General features: G+C 41.8%; 1 protein-coding gene across 1 annotated transcript; it reads right to left on the bottom strand.

The window, feature by feature from the left end:
- Positions 1-16,023: 16,023 nt before the first annotated feature.
- Positions 16,024-20,109, bottom strand: LOC117401081 (tubulin alpha-1C chain-like). Its single transcript, XM_034001522.3, has 4 exons — positions 20,007-20,109; positions 17,485-17,707; positions 17,239-17,387; positions 16,024-17,116 (listed from the first exon to the last, which is right to left on the bottom strand). Exons 1-4 carry the CDS (start codon positions 20,007-20,009, stop codon positions 16,142-16,144), a joined length of 1,350 nt encoding a protein of 449 aa, XP_033857413.2. The 5' UTR covers positions 20,010-20,109; the 3' UTR covers positions 16,024-16,141.
- Between the last annotated feature and the right edge of the window lie 1,998 nt (positions 20,110-22,107).

Genomic DNA, 22,107 nt, shown 5'->3' with positions numbered 1-22,107 from the left:
TCTGGCTTAAAAAACTAAGTTTGAACCTTTTATGCTTAACAGCAGGATTGCACACTTCTCAGTAAACCCATTCTTCTAGCATGATGTACAGTGCAGAGCCTTATCAGCACGGCCTGCCAATACATCACAGCGTATTGGACCCTGGGGCTATTACACTAGTCAATTACATTGTCAAAAAATGAATAACCGCACAGCAAAGTACAATTCGGCTTCAGAGATGCAGGTTTAATATTTCATGACTTCCTTGATAAAATTAAAATCCTTGCCTTCAAACTGAAAACGTAAAATGTACTGGATAAGAACAGCTGGTCAGGGAAAGACACATTGACATTAGTGACTGAATAGATCGCTGGTCTGCACTGTTTCAATATAAGGATAAACGCTGTATACGCGAGTCCTATCACACACTGAAACAGTCAGCAACAGCACATCAATAAGTCAATCCTTGATGTGTCGTCACATTGACATGCATTTCCCAGTTTCAGTGAATCTTTTAAACTGCTGTGACTGCGATTTGGTTTTTTGTTTAACAGTGTTTTTAAGATGAAATGCAGATTCTTTTTTACCAACTCTTTTATATCTTATAAATAAAGTTACTATTTGGGTTGCTGTATTTACACATGATTTGTATTTTAATCACAACTTAATCATGCTTTCACTGTCATGAATTATAATGTTATCATTAATGCAAATAACAGCCTTAAAATTAGCAGTAAATGTCTCCATGTGTATAAATGCCAATTTATTGGATTTGTTCTGCGGTCCCTGTAAGATAATAAGACTTTATGGTTAATAAATAGAAACGTCTTCACTGCCACAGAACAGCTGTACAAATCAACCAGCAAAACCAACAGGTCAAAGTGCCGTCCAGATTGCAAATGATTTTGATTTAGAAGGAGACAGAAATGCTGCAGCAATGAGCATTGAACACATTTAATACGAACGGAAGAAACTAGAGAAATTGACCGAATTGTTCACAACTAACAAAGCAAGTCCGTCCTACTGTAAAGAGAAGGCTGTAATTCCACCTTGGGTTACTGATGACACTGATCAATTATACAACAGCAAAACCCCTCAAAGGAATGGCAGGCTTATTAAGTACAGTCGGATGTGCATTACTCCTTACAATTCACTGCATCTATTATTCAGCAGTACATACGACAACCACCTTTCTGTGCAAGCTACATGGCTCTGAGAATGCAACACCCAAGAAATGCAGAACAAACTTCTAAAAGCTGAGATCCAATTGGAGCCTGTCCACTAACGCAACGAGAAGACAGCTCTGAAGTCTCTAGTAACAGGTCTGTGTCATTTTCTAATTGAATCTTTTCTTTAGTTCAGGCCTGTCCAATGGAAACGCTGAGCTCCACAGTCCAGCTCTGAGGTGAAGTATCCCATCGGAGGGAGTCACTGGGTTTGAAGACTGCAAGAGTCACTGGGGAATGCAAGTTCAGTCACAACGCAACAAACGGGTGTTGAGTTTAAACATGCAGCATGTTTCAATGAGCGCAGTGCAGTCTTTGTGTGGTCTGGTTAAACCTGCTCTTTTTATTACTTTTTTTTCAATTTTTTACAGTGGCCCAGGAGTGGAAAATGAAAACAAAAAGAAACCATGCCAAAAAAAAAGTGTCTTCTAAAAGTAGTGTGCATTTTTTCTAAAAGCAGTGTGCATTTTTCTAAAAGAAGTGTGCATTTTTCTAAAAGAAGTGTGCATTTTTCTAAAAGAAGTGTGCATTTTTTTAATGAAGCTTTTAAAATGCATGCCAAAAAAACGAGTGTCTTCAAAAACATAGCGTGCATCTTTTAAAATGCATGGCAGGAAATAAAACTTCAGGGCCACCTAAACATAGCAGTTTAATCCTAATGTCACAATGGGATGCGTATCACAATACACAGGTTACAATATGATACCTACAGCATCACAATACCTGTTATGGTCCTGATAGGCTACTTGTATGATGTATAATAAAAATGATGGAGTATTTTGTTAAAAGACAAAAATGTAATGAGATAGACAGAGTATGTATTTTTATCTACTATAAGACAAACTGATTCTGCATTCAAGATCCACTTGTGCTTTTGGTCTCCACAGTAGAATTCAGTCGATACATACCTCTAATACTATATGAACATAATTTTATTTAGCATCATGTAATCAAAGAAACTACAAAATGATACAGTTTACCGGAAGCCATAATAGTAATCCAGTATTTCTTTTTAGATTTTGAAATGTCACATTGTTGCATTTATTTTGTTAAGTCTATGGAAACTACAAAGCTGTATGTAATTCAATATGTTAACATTATTCAGCAGGTTCATTATTCAGCAGGTTTCATTTGCAAAATGAGTTAATTCTACAGAGTGATGCAAAACCTTTGGCCATAGCTGTCTCTTCCTTCCAAAAGCCTTCTCTTCTTTCTTGTTATTTAATATATATTTGTCTCTTATCGACCAACGTCAGGTTTAATGGATTGCCATTGGTTACTTGGCTCCATTGAATTTGTATAACTTTCATGAAGATCTGGATACGTCCAGTGACTGCTGTGAATAGTGCAGCTGGCAACAAGGGAAAGACCTTGTGACAGCCTGGAGAGACAGCTGACAGGAGGAAAGAGACCCCATTGGGGCTGGTAAGGGTTAGCTACCCTTGTCGGCAGTATCCAGCTCTGTGTTTACAGGATGCTGGAGACACCCGCCCAAGGCTTCTAAGAAATTAAAGAGAAAAATACCCCTAGAGTCTGCGAGAGCGGGGGCGGAAGATGACTCAACGTTGGACAACACGGTTAACGACTTAGGAACGGAAACGGATATGAGTATGGAGAGTACTTCACAAAAGACTAGTTCAAGATCTGCAGTTAACAAAGACATGGAACTCCAGGTTTGTGTCTGCGGCTGGAGCAAGGCGACAACGGTCAGGGGTTTGAAGATTCATCAAGGGAGAATGAAATGCTTGAGGGAGAAGGGACAAGGGCCTCGCATTGATCAGTACTTCTTACGAAGTCAGTCAAGTCAGTCGAATGAAATCCAGCGACAGGAAGCAAACCACAGTTCGCAGGATATCAGCACCCCTGTCATAGATGTGAGGAGGACTTGCATGGACACAGTTAGTGATGAACCTAATGATCCTTGTGAACCCGGTCAGACAAACCAGCATAAGAGAGAAAAGAACCTCAACGGGCACAAGCCTGGAGTTAAATGGCCAAGAGCTTGTGAGAAAACTGCATGGGACACAGTAAACACAGATCTCTGCGTTGCATTGGAAAGATTAAGTGGAACAGTTGAAAAGAAGCTGGATAAATTTGGGGACATCATCTACGCATATGGAAGTGAGAGGTTTGGAGTTGAAAAAAGGAAGGAAAAAGTACAAACTATTCCTGGAAAGTCTAGACGGCAGCAGGAGATTGAACGCTTAGTTAGAGAAAGGAGACAGCTGAGGAACCAATGGAGAAGAGCAGAACAAAGTCAGAAGGAGGGACTCAATCTCTTACAAAGGGTCATAAAAGATAAGCTTGCAACATTGCGCAGAGCTGAGCGCCTACGGAAACGCTACAAAAAGAAGGAGCGTGCGAGAGCTAACTTTTATAAAGACCCATTCAAATTTGTAAAGAAGTTATTCACCAGTGAGAAGAATGGCACACTAAAAGCATCTAAGGTTGAGCTGGAGAGATATTTGGAGGAAACACATACAGATTCAAAAAGGCAGGAGCCTATGTCAATTCCGTCAGACATCCCACCTATCAATCCACCAGAATACCAAATGGAGGACTGTGCACCTAAGTGGAAAGAAATAGAGCAAGCTGTGAAAAAAGCAAGGGCTTCATCATCTCCAGGGCCTAATGGAGTTCCGTACAGAGTGTACAAGAGTGCTTCAGGAGTTCTACGAATTCTGTGGAAATTGATGAAAGTGGCATGGGAAAAACAGGTTGTACCAAGAGCATGGCGCCGAGCAGGTGGAGTCTTTATACCTAAAGAAAAAGATTCTACAAGCATCAGTCAGTTTCGTCCCATTTCCCTATTAAACGTAGAAGGCAAGATTTTCTTCAGCATTATTGCTCAGAGATTGTCAGCTTACCTATTAAAGAACTGCTTCATTGACACTTCAATACAAAAAGCGGGCATTCCAGGTTTCCCAGGTTGCTTAGAACACATCAATGTGATCTGGCAACAAATTCAATCAGCTAAAAAGGAGAGGAAGGAGCTCCATGTGACATTCCTGGATTTGGCTAATGCATATGGTTCAGTGCCACATGAACTACTTTGGGCAGCATTTGATTTTTTCAGTGTACCGATGACAATAACAAATTTAGTGAAAGCCTATTTTGGAGATTTGCAATTCAGTTTTTCAACTTCAGAATTCAGCACTACATGGCAATGCCTAGAGGTTGGAATAATGGCAGGATGCACCATTTCTCCACTGGCTTTTACCATGGCAATGGAAGTAATCATTAGGGCATCAAAATGGGTAGTAGGAGGAGAGCGCTTGGCTTCTGGAATGCGACTACCACCAATTCGAGCATACATGGATGACATGACAACCATGACTACAACAGTAGCCTGCACTAATCGATTATTGGGCAAATTAACCAATAACATTGAATGGGCACGAATGCAATTCAAGCCCACTAAATCAAGGAGCATCTCTATAATTAAAGGCAAAGTAGTAGATAAAACATTCTTCATTAATGGTGAGGCAATACCAACAGTGTCTGAGAAGCCAGTGAAGAGTCTTGGGAGATGGTACGACGGGGATCTAAAGGACACAGTTCGTGTGGGAGAAGTTAGACAACAAGCAGTGGAAGGGTTGAAGAGCATAGACAGCTGCGCTCTACCAGGTAAACTAAAACTCTGGTGCTTTCAGTTTGGTCTACTGCCGAGGTTGCTGTGGCCACTGACTGTGTACGAGGTTTCTTTGACAACAGTAGAGAAGCTGGAAGCTTTAATCAGTTCATACATCAGGAAATGGTTGGGAGTTCCACGCTGCCTCAGCAGAGTGGGACTTTATGGTAAAGGAATACTGCAGCTACCAGTCTCTGCTCTAACCGAGGAGTTTAAGTGCGCCAAGGTCAGACTGGAAATGACATTAGTAGAGTCACGCGACAAATGCGTAAGGGAGGCAGCACCTGTGTTGAAAACTGGAAGAAAGTGGGCGGCAAAGAAAGCTGTGGAAGATGCAAAGGCTGCCCTTCGAATTGGTGATATCATGGGGCAAGTTCAGCATGGAAGAGGGGGTCTTGGTTTCAGTTCAACTCCTCCTACATGGCACAAGGCGGCCCCAGCTCAAAGAAGGAAGCTGGTAGTCAACGAGGTGCAAAAGCAGGAGGAGAGGATGAGGTGTATAAAGGCCATTTCCCAGGCCAAACAGGGAGAATGGATGAGATGGGAGAGTGTGGAACAACGCAAGATTGGCTGGCAAGACCTATGGTCAATGGAACAGAGCAGGATCAGTTTCCTCATCAGGTCAACATATGATGTTCTCCCATCACCACAGAACCTAAACCTCTGGGTAGGAGAGGATCCCTCATGTCCTTTGTGTTCATCACCTGCAACATTAAGGCACATTTTGACAGGATGTAAGGTGGCTCTTAGCCAAGGACGGTTTACTTGGCGCCATGACCAGGTGCTGCGATGTTTGGCCTTAGCATTGGAAGACAAGCGTAACATGACCAATAAGTTGCCACCTGTTCCATCAAAACATTACACACAAAAGACAACATTCCTCCGCCCAGGAGAGCAACCACCAAGAAAAGGTGTTAAAACCAATCCTCGCCCAGGACAACTGGAAGCTGCTAGAGACTGGAATATGCTGGCAGATGTTGGTCAACGGCTTATTTTTCCACCTGAGATTGCCACCACTAACCTTCGACCAGATATTGTCTTGTGGTCTGGATCAGCACGCCTTGTTCACCTGGTAGAGTTAACAGTGCCATGGGAGGACGCTGTAGATGAGGCGTATGAGAGGAAGAAACTGCGGTATGCTCAACTAGCCACTGAAGCGGAACAGCGAGGATGGAGAGTTCGGGTTTACCCAGTGGAAGTGGGTTGTCGAGGATTTGTGGCACACTCTACAACCCGGTTTCTCAGAGACGTCGGATTCAGTGGCCAAGAGTTGCGTCGCACAGTGAAGAACTTATCTGAAGCAGCAGAGAGGAGCAGCAACTGGCTGTGGTTGAGACGGAAAGATTCTGGCTGGGGACAGGTAAGTAAGCTGGGCTGAGTTGAGTGGGGGACGGAGGGGGGTGATGCTGGGACGCCAGAATCACCGTCGAGCCCTCTTGAGGTGTCGTGGGCTAGTCGACGAAACACTGAGGATGGAAGGTGCCCACTTGAAAACCCCAGAGATGTACCCTACTTAGCTCAATCCAGACGGTTGTCATGCTGATGCGCTGGGGAGGCCGCACTTTGGTTGATCCCCGGAGCCAGCATCGCAGCCGTTGTGTGTGCTGATGCGCCAGGGAGGCAAAATAAGCTGATCCCTGGAGCCAGCATTACACTTCAGCCATTAACACCAGACAGAAGGATATCTACATCATCATATGGAAGGAAACGTAAATGGATGGAGACGCATATGGATCACATTAGTTTACTGTAAAGCTACGTCTTAGTTGGTGCTTATCTTGGCGAGAGCCGAGTTCAAATCAGCATGAAGTTTTAACATCTACTCTCGTGTAATGGAAATCTTTTATCATGGCCTCTGTTTAAATCATTCAGGAGAGTAAATGTGCAGATCTGCAGAGGGCTTGGCAGGATTCCTATTTAATTCTCCTTCCCTGTGCGCTCTGACATGAAATGGTCACATGTTATTCTGTCTAGTAAAGTTGTTCTAGGGCTGCAGCTAATCAAATATTATTGCATGCAGGTGTCTGGAAGTGGAATTGCATTTAAGAGCATCAGAAATGTAGTGTGTTGATTCAGGTTAACTACCAGCATGTTAACTCCTTTTAAGAAAGACTTCAATTATGTCTCCCCTAATTTCTACCATTACAGTTTCATCAAAACCCTTCACTAAAAACAAACCCTGGTTTGCTGTGGACCAGGTTATTCGGTACTTTAGGTAGATTTCTCTAACAGTAGAGGGGTCTGCTATGCCAATATCAGATTGCTTAATAATACTAGAAAAAACTGGAAAATCAAAAAAAAAGATCTCGATAACCCACAAATATTTCAGCTTACTGTAGTAAAAGCACAGTGTGTTAAAAAACAGTGACAACATGGTAAAGATGTGGCAAACCATGGTACACTATAGTAAAAGCATAGTATAACCATGGGAAAACTGCAAGATTACTGCAAATGTAACTTCTCTAAGGGGTAAAAGGCTGCAAGGATATGTAAAGAAAATGAAATTGTGGGTTAAGGTTCTCCAAGCCCGATTGAGATGCTCCTAATTTAGTGATTCAGTCCTTCTGTATAGCCGCACACTCCCTGATTAATTGGTTATTCCAGCTGCTCCAATTTAGACAAGTGAGTGCAATGCCTCATATCCTGAACAGCTCCTTGTGGACAAAGAGCCCCTCCCCTCCCCCTAGCGCTTCTCTTTCCTGACCGCGACCTCACATTAGTGAGAGTGCAGTTTCATGGGAGCTCATGTGACCTTCTGTTTTCACTGCTCTGTGAAGCTGCACTCAGATGCCACCCTATATTCTCCCGCAGACTGAAGGGGAGGTGCCAGCGCAGGGGTGCGGAGCAGAGCCTGGGAAGACAGGCACACAGGCTTCACAACAAAAACACAACCGCCTTAGACTGTTGAAAAGCTGGTTAAAGTTGGCAATAGTCACTAAATGACTGAATTCATTAAGATTACGAAGCTCCTCCCCAGAATAATAACAATGGCAGCGTATTCGCTTCATGCAACAATGCTGGTGGTTGAAGTGTTGTATTGTGGGAACAGAAATCCAGCATGTTGCAGGAGGGAGCGTGATCTACAGCAATGGACAAAAGTTTTGCATCACCTAGAATTTTAGGATTGAGACATAATTGAAATATTTTAAAAACCATATGAACATAATTTAGATATTTTAGTTAACATCATTTCAATCAATGAAACTACAAAATGATATCGCAAAAGTCAGAAAACTACAAACTGTTATGTAATTGTAGAATATGTTAACGCAATATTATCCAGCAGGTTTCATTCGACTTTATGAAGCAAAATGAGTTCATTCTATTGGGTGATGCAAAACCTTTGACCATAGCTGTAGATACACTGCGATCCTTAGAAGACGTTTTCTTCTCTTGGCGAACGCTCCTGAGTAAATGTTGAGAAATGTATTGTCCAGCTGATTTATGACCCTTGATGGGTGATTACAAATTTCAAGAATTGTAAATGTTTCAAAATGTAACGCTGCGATGTGGACAAAGCAAAGCGCTTCTTGTAAACTTTGCAGGTTGTAAGACTTGAAGGATACTTACAAGCCTCTGTCTTAAAACAGTTTGGCAGCTTTATTGGTGTATTCTTCCTTTCTCATAATAAGTTAATAAGTTTTTGGCTGCTAGACTGTGTATTTCTCACAGTCTAGCAGCCAGAACCTCTCAGTTCTCCCAAACTACACAAGATGACATTATACACTGTGATCACTAACCCTCTGTAGAGAACAGCTAGGCTTTTATAACTGGAGGGGAGGGTCTGCACAGCCCTGCTTTATTTGGGACAGCGATGTCTTTGATGCGGAGCCCCTCTGAGGTGAAACAAAGAGCCTTTGTCTCGTCTCTTCCTGAATGCCTCTCGAAGGAGTCCTTGGTAAACTCCTCCATCACTCCTGTCATGCCTTTATTTCCATTATTTTTACAGCCACTGAGGGATGAAATGGGATGACAAATGTTTTGTTGCAACCATTACACCCGCAGAGGGCCAGCCTCTCTGTTTTTTTACCAGTGTAATTTTGGTTACTTTTACTCTAAAAGCTTTAAGGTCCAGGGGTTGGCTACTCCAGTCATGAAGCGCTGTGGCATTATACATTAAATACATTGAATTAATTTATTATGTGCTTTAGAACCTGGATCAATTTACTAATTAAAGAAAAGACTCATACATCATTCATGGTTTTTAGGGAATAACGCAGTACTGTAAGCAGATTCCATTTTTTTGTAACTTGTACAGTAACTGTATTGGTTCCTTTTTAAGACAGGTAACTAAATGTGGTGACGGATTACAAGTGATGTAGTTACTTTTAGTTACACTTGAAATGAGAACGCGCTTCAACAGGCAAACGCAGTTCTCACTTCATCCTGCTAGAAGAGAGTCAGAGGAGGGAACGAGGGGGTTCCACAGCTGGATCTTCAAAGGATATTTCCAGCTGCAGCCTGACCAAACCGAAAAAAAAAAAATCTCTAAAATGTAAACTGTGCCTGAAAAGTAACTATTTGTAACTGTAACTAGAACTAGTTACATTTTTGTAACTTGTAACTGTAACAGATTACTTTTCAAAGTAACTTCCCCATGACTGCTCATATTGAGTTATCATCACTGTCTCTAAACCTGCCTTTACTTGGCTGGGAGCTGCCTTGAGCTTGCCTGGAGAATCCTAAGTGCCGGGACTGCACAGCACATGTGACGGCGAGACAGCTGGAAGCCAGCAAAAGGGAGACTTAGAGAAGAAAATGATATATGAGATAATAACACAGAGGCAAATCCCATAAAGAACTGAAGAGCAGCTTCTAAACAGGTAAACGCACTTTGAGACTTTGAGCATTTCAAACCCTCACTGCATTCAGAACTACTCCCAGTGATTAAAGCTGATTGCCATTGCCAATGCTGTTTAGAATCCACTTCTCCCGGCTGGCACCACTGCAGAAATCCATCTTTAAATCTTTGCCTGTTTGAAAAGTCAACTATCTATTTAGGTATAGCAAGATATTCATGCAAGGGGTGGGTTAATAGTGTAAGTGCCCTATTCCCAGTAGTCATTCATCATCCGAGAGAATGGATAACCTCACCAAGCACTTTGCATATATTTGAAAAGGGGAGCATTATCTATTTGGGATAAAGGACATGCAGTGGTTGAATACGTTTTTGTTGTTTGCAGGGGTGTAGAGTTGTGTAGTATTGCACCCCTTGTAGTGATCAAATGGTTCTTGAATAAAACATATCATATATTTCTGCTGCTCCTTTGCGTATTGTGAGTATACACGGTGCGCAAGGATTGTGTGCAGCCTCAGTGTTTGGCTTCTGAACCTGAAGTTTCCCTGTATAATTGAGCCAGCCTGCTGACTCCCAGAACACATTCACGAAGGATCAGATACACAGCAGGGGGGCTGAGACACAGGAACGCTTTCACACGATCACCTTGCTGCATCCCTTTCACCCAATCACCTTGCTGCATCCCTTTCACCCAATCACCTTGCTGCTTCCCTTTCACCCAATCACCTTGCTGCTTCCCATTCACCCAATCACCTTGTTGCATTTGGAAGTGGTCTCGGGATGGTTCTGAAGCAGGGGTGGGGTGGAGCTGGATCGATACTGTATCTGCAGCCCTTTCAGTACTGCTCATTGTGGAACTGCCCGCTCTTCCAGGAGCACCTAGCATCATTCACCAGGAGAAAGAGCATCGCAGTGTATCCAGATCACGCTCCCTCCTGCAACAATGCAGGTGATTGAAATGAGCGGCGTATTGTGGGAACTAAAAACCAGCCTTGTTGCAGGAGGGCGCGTGATCTGGATACACTGCGGTCAATACAAAAAAAATGATCTTTCTCCTGCCTCAAAGCATAATTGTATATATATTTTCTAATAATTTAGTAGTCGCCAATTGATTTTACCCAGTTTTTCTCCCAATTAAAAAAATATACAATTGTATTTTTAGGCTCAGCTCACCGCTGCCACCCCTGACAAGATGGTAAAACCTGTTAAGAATGACTATAAGATATAGGGGGGTGCAGGATGCAGTATTAATGGGTATCACCAGTATGTGTGACTCTCCAGTCCAAGATCAGCTATGCAAGAGCAGCGCAACTCTGCCCTCTACTGGGGAATTGCAGCTCCTGTTGCACACAAACATGCTCATATTTTCATTCTGGGCTGATGATAAAAGCATTTGAACAGGCTGGCTTGTGGTGACGTGAGACCAGGAAGGATATGGACACAGAATGGTGAGTGAATGCGCTGCTGCGCCGGTATATTATAAATAAATAAAAAAAGGTTTAAACAAAACGCAAAACAAACGGTCAAAATAAAGACAGTGGACAAACCTCAAACAAGTATTGTGCTGAACTGTTTCAACACGAGTAGCAATTGTTATTATTCTTTCTTTCTTTCTTTCTTTCTTTCTTTCTTTCTTTCTTTCTATTCCCCGTGTACCAATATATACACACCAACAATAACACACCACATACAACATAAAACACAAAAACACGCACAGGGGCGGGGCACCCTGCCACAAAGCATTATTTAAAACTGCACACCAGAAAGGTCCAGAGTAGTTATAATGAGATCTATTCACAAAGCATGAACTCAAACAGTTACTTCAATTCTGTTTTTTAAGTTTATTGTGATAATATTTATGATAATCGTTTTAGTCGATGATATATCTGAAATCCAGGAATAGTTTGCAGCGGGGTTATATTTAAAACCAAAATATCCAAATAGGAATTACTTGGAGCTCCTGAGAAAGGGCTCCCAGTATTACCATATTCACACTGCAGACCACTGTTCTTCATAGAAACTAAACAAAATAAGTACAAAATAATAAGATCATGAACTATAATCTGGATGGATCTCCCAGGAAGTGAGCCCAGGGCCCCAGCCTCTCTGTGGGCAGACAAACCATGGGGTAACAGCGAAAACTTCACAGCAACACTTTAGACAAGCACAGAAATATTCAATCAAAACGACAATCGACAAATGAGAAGCTGAATTATATACAGTAGAACCGCAGAGTTACAGACACATAGGGAATGGAGGGTGTTCACAAGACTGACGTGTTATTTTCAATGGTTTGGGAATGGAGGGTGTTCACAAGACTGACGTGTTATTTTCAATGGTTTGGGAATGGAGGGTGTTCACAAGACTGACGTGTTATTTTCAATGATTTGGGAATGGAGGGTGTTCACAAGACTGACGTGTTATTTTCAATGATTTGGGAATGGAGGGTGTTCACAAGACTGACGTGTTATTTTCAATGATTTGGGAATGGAGGGTGTTCACAAGACTGACGTGTTATTTTCAATGATTTGGGAATGGAGGGTGTTCACAAGACTGACGTGTTATTTTCAATGATTTGGGAATGGAGGGTGTTCACTAGACTGACGTGTTATTTTCAATGGTTTGGGAATGGAGGGTGTTCACATGACTGACGTGTTATTTTCAATGGTTTGGGAATGGAGGGTGTTCACAAGACTGACGTGTTATTTTCAATGGTTTGTAGGGTTGTAATGATTCAGCATGCATTGATGAATCGCGATGTTTTCTTTACATGATACCAAAAGCAGAGTCTAGCTCATTGTAGTTCACCAAGTGGTTCTTGAAGGAAGAATAAGTGTGTTTTATACATACTCTCCCTATCTCATTGAGTTTTTGATTCCTGCTTCCGGCTTCAAGTGTTTGATTAACTGGTCATTTAATAGGTTTGTTGTTGGTACTCTGAATTTCTACAGCACTGCAGGTGTGAGATGCAAAGCGGTCTGTCAACACTCAGGCTGACCTTTTTCAAGAACTGGTGCATGACTGTCTGGTGTGAATGCTGGAAGGGTGAGATTTGCTTAGCTTTCCTGGAAATCAGAACAGAGCTTTGTTCCCCTGTTCAAATGACTGGGTTAAATCACTTTGCATGGGCTGTTTTGTCTTTCTACAAAGCCACCGGCTCCAGCCAGGAGAGACACAACTAATACAATACTGGCTTTCAACTAGGGGCACAACAGCAGAAACAGTATTGATTTTATAAAGGGCTTTTCACCATAACTGGGTCATCACAAAATACAGCTGAGTGACAGTACAGCATTTCAGTGTGCCAGCAACGTACGTGTCCCTGTCACAGCTGCAAACACAAGCATACTGTATCCACACATTTACAGAGGTGCGTGTAACACCCCTGTTATATCAATAGCTTGGGCTGAAGAACATATCAAGATATCAAAACTGCATACTGGTTTGCTATATTAAAAAGGGACATGAAGTGTGACAAGATCCCCAGATTCATAATGCGTGCTAAAGAATGTCCTTACCAAGTTTCATCACAGTGAAGTGGATCTCTGCAAATGTATTGTAAACATGTCAGTGACATGCGTTCCCTGGGGTACAGAAGGTCACGACCTCTATTACCCCATCACCAGTGGTGTAGTGGAGCCGGAATGCGCCACTATAAAAGATGAACGGTGTCGGGTCAGAAAGTGGTAGAGCGTCAGAATGTGGTACGCGTACCCGTTTAACGCCAGAAAATGGTACGCTGTCAATGCTGTCATTGACTGCTGCACAAAACACTACAAACAAGACAAACTGTACTTCACCCACAAAATCGTATGTATGTTTACAATTTTAGATAAACCAATTTGTTGCTCATCAGAAAAAGTCACATACGTCACAAAAATATACATTAAAACCTGGGCATTTCCTTGTTTTCTGAGCTATACTGTTTTTTTTTTTTTACCACAACGTAACACCACATCGGTTTACTAAATATCGTGGCTTCCCAATAGATTAACGTTATCTCTTCAAATATAACGCAGATTTGAACGGACGAGCAGTCTCGCTGGAGTCGCACAGCCAAAATCGAATATATTGTAACGTCGAGCGTGCTGTGGGTTCCAAGCGGGAGGTTAATTCAGCAGCGACGGTTGCGAAATAAGCAGGCAGACACCGTTTATTGAGGTTGAAACGCACCCAAAGGTACCGTTTATTGCTCTTTATCAATTCAATCCCCAAGTCCAACAAAACAGAACAGAACAAACACCATCGGCGCTGAGCCCCCTAATATAGCCCAACCAGGCTTGATCATTGGCCAACTAAAGTTTTCCCTAATTAGCATGCTAACCCCCCAATCCTGACAACTACACTTCCCCCCAATCCCAGCTGTACACAGTTGGCACTACGCCCACTATACTACACAATGCAAGGTGTCTAACTATGTGATTAGCCCCCGCTTTTATAGCCCGCCGCTACAATATTGTACTACTCTTTAGAAAAATAAATTAGTATGGTATAGCATTTATTAAGCACTCGTCCAGTAACAAACGTCTAAAAATAATTTAAGTAGAAGAAAATGACCTGTTACATGGTGTTATGCTTTCAGTGTGCACGTGTGCACCGCCTCGACTTTTGCAACCCTGTGCGCGCGCTGGGCTGTCTTTCCTTGAGGTGGCACGAGCTGTTTGAAAACGGTCTAAAATGGCAGACTGGCACCGTCGAGTTAATTTATGATCTTATTTTACGGGACACGATTTATATGGCCTCGACGACTTGAGGAAAATATGCTTTAGTTTATTTAGACAAATAGTATATGTCTCCATTCAAGACAAAACGTATTATGAAACAATGAAGACACGACAACTCTGGTCTACTTTTTTTAGGGCCTATATTTTCTTTGCTAAAAAAAAAAAAAAAAACACGGTTGAATAACAACGAAGTTTTTGAAGTTCGTCTTTTCTTTCCTTGTTTGTGGCGCCTCACAAAGTTAAACCCGAGCACGACGAGACAGCACCACTCGGCACTCCAGCAGAAAAAAATGTCCAAGAACTTCAACAAGCGCGGGTGCTCAGACTGAACAGGAGTCAAGGAGCTTCGAGGATTCTGGTTTCGGGTTACAGATGGGGGTATGTTTTTTATTTAGCAACTAAACAACTTCTTTTTAGAAAGCATGGAAGTGCCCCTTGAAATCTGGTAATTGAGTTTATCATATTTTTCCACCATTAAAATAGTATGCAAATATTTATCACATGCAATACATTGGGTCTTGTACATTTGTTTACTTCTGCAACTTTGCGGTGGACTTTTCATTTTGTCTTGTTTGTCGTGAATTGTTTTTTCTTTTTTATAGAAATTGATTGTCTGATTCCAGTTTAAGTTTGCAAATATATATACTGTGTATATATATATATATATATATATATATATATATATATATATATAATGGTTTGCAAAAAACCAAAAAGTATAATTAATGGTAAATGGTAAATTGACAACAGGAAAACATCACATCGCAGTTGATTGCACCTGTACCAGAATCTCACAGCGTACCACTTTCAATGTGACAGTGTACCATTTTATAACATTACACGGGTTGAGTTTTGGTACGCGTACCACATTGTGACGATGTACCACTTTATAACACTACAGCAGTACTTGAAAATGTGTCACATATCAAAGGTCTCTTCCTGGTAAATACATACTTACCTCTGTATTTAATAAAATACTTATGCAGTGAGATAAATATAACATAACATAAAGATGCTTGCAGTACAGAGGTGTGTGTGTGTGTGTAATATAGCTTTAAATATTATATTCAGATGGTGAAAATGTGCTTAATTCATATACAGCACGCTGCTTCATGAGTTGCCAGAAAACGTTCAAGATTACCATTGGTAGATAGAAATACCTACTGTGCACCAAACTCTCACATTTTGTGCATTACACAAAGATGCAAATGCACCTATGCTAGAAACCTTTTTCCCCTCTTTTAAAATAGATGCAGCCGTAAACAATTCATGCAAATTCATTTTCCTGCCTCCTGAAATGCAAATCAGAAGCCGTGTCCCTCTTTGTATTTTTTCTTTTCCTTTTGCTGTAGATAAGGTAACCATTTCCATTGAAGATCACAGCGTATCGTGCATTTTCAAATGATTTCACTGCAGGGAACTTCCATTGTAAATGTTCTCAAATGTCTTGATAGGGATACTGGAGTCCTATAGTATAGGGTAACACCACCCGAACATTGTGCTACTATAGGCATTCTTTCAACTACATGCCTGTATGGATTCTGTAAATTATAATGTGCATATGTTTGTAAGTATTTTCAAATACATCAGTGTTCAACTTATCTTGTAGTACTGTTTTTTTATAGGAGACTTCCCCCACCCTGAATAAAAAACAAACACAATATATATTAAATAACATTCACATTTATTTCAACAGAAAGTGGTCAAAAGATTGGAAGCATTTCAAAAGGACAGAAAAAAAAGACATTTTGGAAAGAAAATGAAATGCCTGGCAATAGCATTTTTAATATTCTTCTCCTTCTTCCTCTCCATCCAAGCTATCAGCACCAACCTCTTCGTAGTCCTTCTCCAAGGCAGCCAGGTCCTCTCGGGCCTCTGAGAACTCTCCTTCCTCCATACCCTCTCCCACGTACCAGTGGACGAAGGCCCGCTTGGCGTACATCAGGTCAAACTTGTGGTCCAGCCGTGCCCAGGCCTCAGCGATGGCGGTGGTATTGCTCAGCATACACACTGCCCTCTGAACCTTGGCCAGGTCGCCCCCAGGAACCACAGTGGGAGGCTGGTAGTTGATACCAACCTTGAAACCAGTTGGGCACCAGTCCACAAACTGGATGCTACGTTTGGTCTTGATGGTGGCAATAGCAGCATTGACATCTTTGGGCACCACGTCACCACGGTACAGCAGGCAGCAGGCCATGTACTTGCCGCGACGGGGGTCACATTTGACCATCTGATTGGCCGGCTCAAAGCAGGCGTTGGTTATCTCAGACACAGAAAGCTGCTCATGGTAGGCTTTCTCGGCTGAGATGACTGGGGCGTAGGTGGCCAGGGGGAAGTGGATACGGGGGTAGGGCACCAAGTTGGTCTGGAACTCTGTCAGATCAACATTCAGGGCACCGTCGAATCGGAGGGAGGCTGTGATGGAGGACACAATCTGGCTGATAAGCCTGTTCAGGTTGGTGTAGGAGGGGCGCTCAATATCAAGGTTCCTGCAGCAGATGTCATAGATGGCCTCATTGTCTACCATGAAGGAACAGTCAGAGTGCTCCAGGGTGGTGTGGGTGGTCAGGATAGAGTTGTAGGGCTCCACCACAGCTGTGGAGACCTGGGGGGCCGGGTAGATGGAGAACTCCAGCTTGGACTTCTTGCCGTAGTCCACAGACAGGCGTTCCATCAGCAGGGAGGTGAAACCAGAACCCGTACCACCTCCAAAGCTGTGGAAGACCAGGAAACCCTGGAGACCTGTGCACTGGTCAGCCTGGGGAGAGAAACATATATCTAGTCATTTAAGATGTATTTTACATCAAATCTTTCCTGCATAACCTCATTTAAAAGTATTGCAGTTCAGTAAATTGTCACTAAACACATTGAGCTGCCCACCAGTTTGCGGACCCTGTCCAGAACCAGGTCGATGATCTCTTTGCCGATGGTGTAGTGCCCACGGGCGTAGTTGTTAGCAGCATCCTCCTTGCCAGTGATGAGCTGCTCAGGGTGGAACAGCTGGCGGTAGGTACCAGTGCGCACCTCATCTGGGGAGAGACAGGAATAAAGGCCTGTTAGCAAAGCCTGCTCTGGATGAGGAAGGAAGGTAAACACACAGCACAGAAACATTCTGAGAAAGCTTGCCTATGACTGTTGGCTCAAGATCTACAAAGATAGCTCTGGGGACGTGCTGGCCGGCTCCAGTCTCGCTGAAGAAGGTGTTGAAGGAGTCAGACCCGCCTCCGATGGTCTTGTCACTGGGCATAGTCCCGTCAGGCTGGATGCCGTGCTCTAGGCAGTAGAGCTCCCAGCAGGCATTGCCGATCTGGACACCAGCCTGGCCAACGTGGATGGAGATGCACTCACGCTGTGCGGGAGAAGAGAATGTATTGTAAAACAGCGTGTATGGTTGTAAGTTATTCTAAATCTAGTCAAATCAACATTTTTACACTGCAGGTGCAGTCCTTCATGGGCACACTATTTACCATGTAATCAGCATAAAATAATTGTTGGCATAATTTCCATATTGTAAAAATACAAATTCCTTTAGCACAAGTATTTTATGCAAGTCCTAGCCATGGAATTTATTGTAGCTCCAGGGATATAATGCAGTTTGCATTTCACTGCAATAGAGATCTTGTGCATGTGCTGTGCTACTATGGACACAAGGACAAACATTCTGCAAGTCTCAAAACGGCCCATTCCAATACACTGCACTATATATCAAGGATACCAGCGTTGTTTACTAGCCTGACGTAAGCATGGACAGCCTCCTCATTGCTTCTCTTATTAAACAAAGACGGCAAATCCCTTACTCATTCTTAATCAGCAAAACAGGGATACCATCCACGCTTCAAGAATTATTTTTACTGTTCTTGGAGACAATTAAACTGCTTAAATGCAGACACCAGCAGATACTGTATGTGGTCCAGTATCAAAACCACTGGGTCCAACGCATGAACTAAGAACCATTGCGTTAACAAGCCTTCATGGTGAGGTTAAACTGTCCCGTTCAATTATAAAACTCTCTTGGTTTTCAATAGCTTAATAGGGATTTGTCTTTAATCCTTTTCCACAAACAGAAAAAGTGATTTTGTACTGGATCCCAGCTGAAACAAGCAAACCAGGCATCACCTGACTGAGCTGCCTGTGCCTAATAAGCAGATCTGAGACAGATAGGGCTGTGTTTCTGAGAATGACGGTGTCCAGCCACGTGACCTCAGCTTTACCAAAGCCTTTCTCAGTCTTTTGGTATTTGGGTTCATTTGACACTCGGATGCGTCTCATGTAATTGAATGTAATTGAATAGCAATGTATACTGTATGTGTTATATGGCTTAGGGTGCTGTGGTACAATTACAGCTCGCAACGTCGTTTAATCCCCTTACTGATTACAACTGTCGTTTCTCATGTCACAAACAAAATATTTAATATAGGGGAACATGTTTATGACCTATTCAATCAATGCAATACAACAAGTATACCAGCGTGTCTTGCGCAGAGAAAATTTAGCTTAGCCACACAAGTGAGCAAACCGAGCCGGGAGCGCTGGTAGAGTTGTGTGCAGTATTTAATTGCAGTGTGTTTCAGCACTTTCCAACATACCGCATAATTGCATCTCTTTGTTCTCCTGTTTGGGATCGCTCGCCCTCGGGAACGCATGACATCAACTTTACAGTAGTCTCTGATTTAATTATCTGTACGACCTCGATCTTTAACCCTTTGATTGTACAGTAAAACATATCTATGATCTTCGCGTTTTACATAAGGGCGACAAGAATTAATTGTATTCGTCACACAGTCATCGGTTGTTCTCCATCACATTGAAGGAAATACATCATAGATGTTGCAAGGAAATCCTGCATTTATCGCAAATAGATTTCAGGAAACCGTATCACTGTATTGTCTCTGTAATCTGTAGCGGCGAGCCTGTTGCGCACCCGCCTGTGACTGAACAGATGATCTCCGCTGTACTGTAGCAGAAAGAAGCACGGCCAGGGTGACAGCAGGAGAGTAATGAGATTATTAAACTACTCTACTAGTAATTCGTTTAATCGACCCAGGAGTGACCCAGACTTCCTATAACTAATACAGAACGTGGCCGTCACAGTGCGCCTAAATGCCAAAAAAACCAAAAAAACTGATGGTATTGCTTATCATAACACTATGTAAACCTTACATGATATCATTCATATAAATATGCAGATTTTACTGGAAACGTTACACACTAAGAAAATAAATATGATAGCACTTTACAACGATATTTAGTTTTAGTAAATCTAGGATTTTTTTTTTTTTTTTAATGCGTTAAACGTTTCTTTTACAAAGATCAAGGGGATGGTATTAACACCGTGTTCCACATTGCAAAGTAAGAAAGTACAAGATACATTGTTTAAAATTGCATTACTGCACTCTGTTATGTTTGTACTATAAACACATACCGTGTAGTTACCCACTAAGGGTAGCGAGTCTAACTTATAGATTTAAATAAAGGGTTCACTTAACTCTACTGTACTGGAAGTTTAAAACACTGTAGAGTAGTATTTAGCAATAGTACATCACCACATGAAATACAAACATTTTTAAAGACTTTAAAGACTGTAATACGTACTTGTGATTAAGAGTATAACATTCTGAAATGTTCCATTCTGATAAACATTTACTTACCATTTTATTTGTGTTTGTTGTCTGGTAGAAAGAAGAGGAATAAGGTATTTAATTCTGGACACTCACAGAACGACTGTAATGAGTCTAAGTGAGAGGTTCACTGCATTCCCCTCTGGGTGGGGCAATTTATAGCCTTCCAAATAGTGACATGACCAAGGGGTGGATCCTAATAAGCAGTGAACGCCTGCCTTTTAGAAATTACATTGTGATTGGTAAATGAAATAAGCACATTTAACTGCTGATAGGCTGGTTAGAACTTCCAATTTATAATTTCGGAGGCTGCTAAAGAGATTGCAGGATTGGATTTCATTTGGACTGCACATTTCTGCAGAATTATCAGCTGCTTTGAGCTGGTGTGGAATCAGCTGTTTTTGTTTCCTCCCCACCACTAAACAGTGTTCTTGTTTTCATGCAAAAGGGCTGGTGGCAAAGTGTGTGTTTTGTTGTTTCATAGTGGCAGCTGTCAGTCTACTGCCCTTATAAAAGTTTCCTATAGTAACAGCAAAGTGTAATAAAGTATAGTGAAAGCGTGGCAAAGCATAGGTAAGCATCGTGAAGCCCAGAGGTATATGGTAAGCACACTTAATGTGGCAAACAGTAAATACATAGTATAACAATGTAAAAAGTATGGAAAAACTGCAAAATTGCAGTGCAAATATACAAATATAAACTCTAAGCAGGCATCATTGTTTTAGCTTTTGACATTGATCCCCCGGCTCCTGATGAAACCACAGAGGCAGCCATGGTATAATTCAGAGGTCTGGGCTGAGATTCAGGGGAGGGATTCTGAATACAGTGATACGCCAGTGTGGAGTAGTGGTTAGGGCTCAGGGCTCTGGACTCTGGACCGGAGGGTCGTGGGTTCAATCCCCAGTGGGGGGACACTGCTGCTGTACCCTTGAGCAAGGTACTTTACCTAGATTGCTCCAGTAAAAACCCAACTGTATAAATGGGTAATTGTATGTAAAAAATAATGTGATATCTTGTAACAATTGTAAGTCGCCTTGGGGGAGGGGGGTGCGCATGGCTTCATCACAGTCTACCCTGCTGACCTGGCATCATTCTCCCCTTGAGAGGCGGGACCAGTGACCATATAATCAATAATCACTGACATCACCCATACCCAAAATAAGAAGTCATGTTCCTGACAATGAATTTGGGATATGATAACATTTCCATTTGACCTTGCTGGTAAACACAAATCTAGTGGGTATGGAGAAAACCAAGTTCAAAATTGCATTTTGCTCTTTAGGCTACATTGTACTATGAAAATCTGTAGTTACCCACTGTAATACTAAGTTCCTTCAATATAAGAGTGAGGAAGTAAGCCAAAGTTGCCAAATACATTCATGAATATGTTGCAAAATACTGTGGGCTGCTTACAGAAGTTAATCTTGTGAAATGGTATCTGAAGTACATAGCTCGGCAAAGTGTATCACATATCTGTCTTAGTTTGTGTGCTTCCTGGCTGGGGAAGGCCATTTACAGGGCATTCTGTTATCTCCCCACACAAGCCCGCTGTCATTTCATTTGATATTTAATACGATTCTTTGTAAATGTTATTGAATGGGAAGAAAGGAAACTCAGGTGGAGCTTGTATTCACAACACCTGAAGCATCATTTCCTTTGCACTGTGTCCTCGTTGTCCTGGATTTCAGAACATGCTTTCACATGTCTGTGTCTTCAGTTCCAGTCAGACCTAGAAAACAAACAGTCAAGCAAAAGGATGATTCTTACATCTGTATTGAAAGGCATTATGTTAGATGTGGTAACATTAAACCGTAATAAAAAAAAACAAAAAAAAAACTATAGTGACACAGTGTTGTTCAATATAAAACCGAGGAACCAAAAATTGTTGACATCCTCTCATCTAAGATTTATACGTTAATAAACAAAATAAACAAATTCCTTTTAAAGAGTCTGATACATAAAAAAGTGTGCACACAGATACATACAGAAGAAAGTAAATTGTAAGAGGGAATTAGCTAAATCGTTTTTTCTAATAGAAAATGGATTACAATTTCCTTAAAACAATATTTAGGTATTCCTGAACATGGGAACTGTTTTTAAACATATACTGTTAATATTACATTTTCTGAAC

Source organism: Acipenser ruthenus, chromosome 42 (genome assembly GCF_902713425.1).
Source record: "Acipenser ruthenus chromosome 42, fAciRut3.2 maternal haplotype, whole genome shotgun sequence".
Classification (NCBI taxonomy): Eukaryota; Metazoa; Chordata; class Actinopteri; order Acipenseriformes; family Acipenseridae; genus Acipenser; species Acipenser ruthenus.
This window is presented reverse-complemented; position numbering and strand designations above follow the sequence as displayed.

Bases quoted from the DNA above. Each gene is read 5' to 3' on its own strand.
- LOC117401081 (XM_034001522.3), bottom strand. The intron at 17,388-17,484 runs GCAAGCTTTCTC...GTCTCTCCCCAG, and splicing joins TCTTGAGCCAACAGTCATAG to ATGAGGTGCGCACTGGTACC. The intron at 17,117-17,238 runs GTGGGCAGCTCA...TTCTCTCCCCAG, and splicing joins TGGACAGGGTCCGCAAACTG to GCTGACCAGTGCACAGGTCT.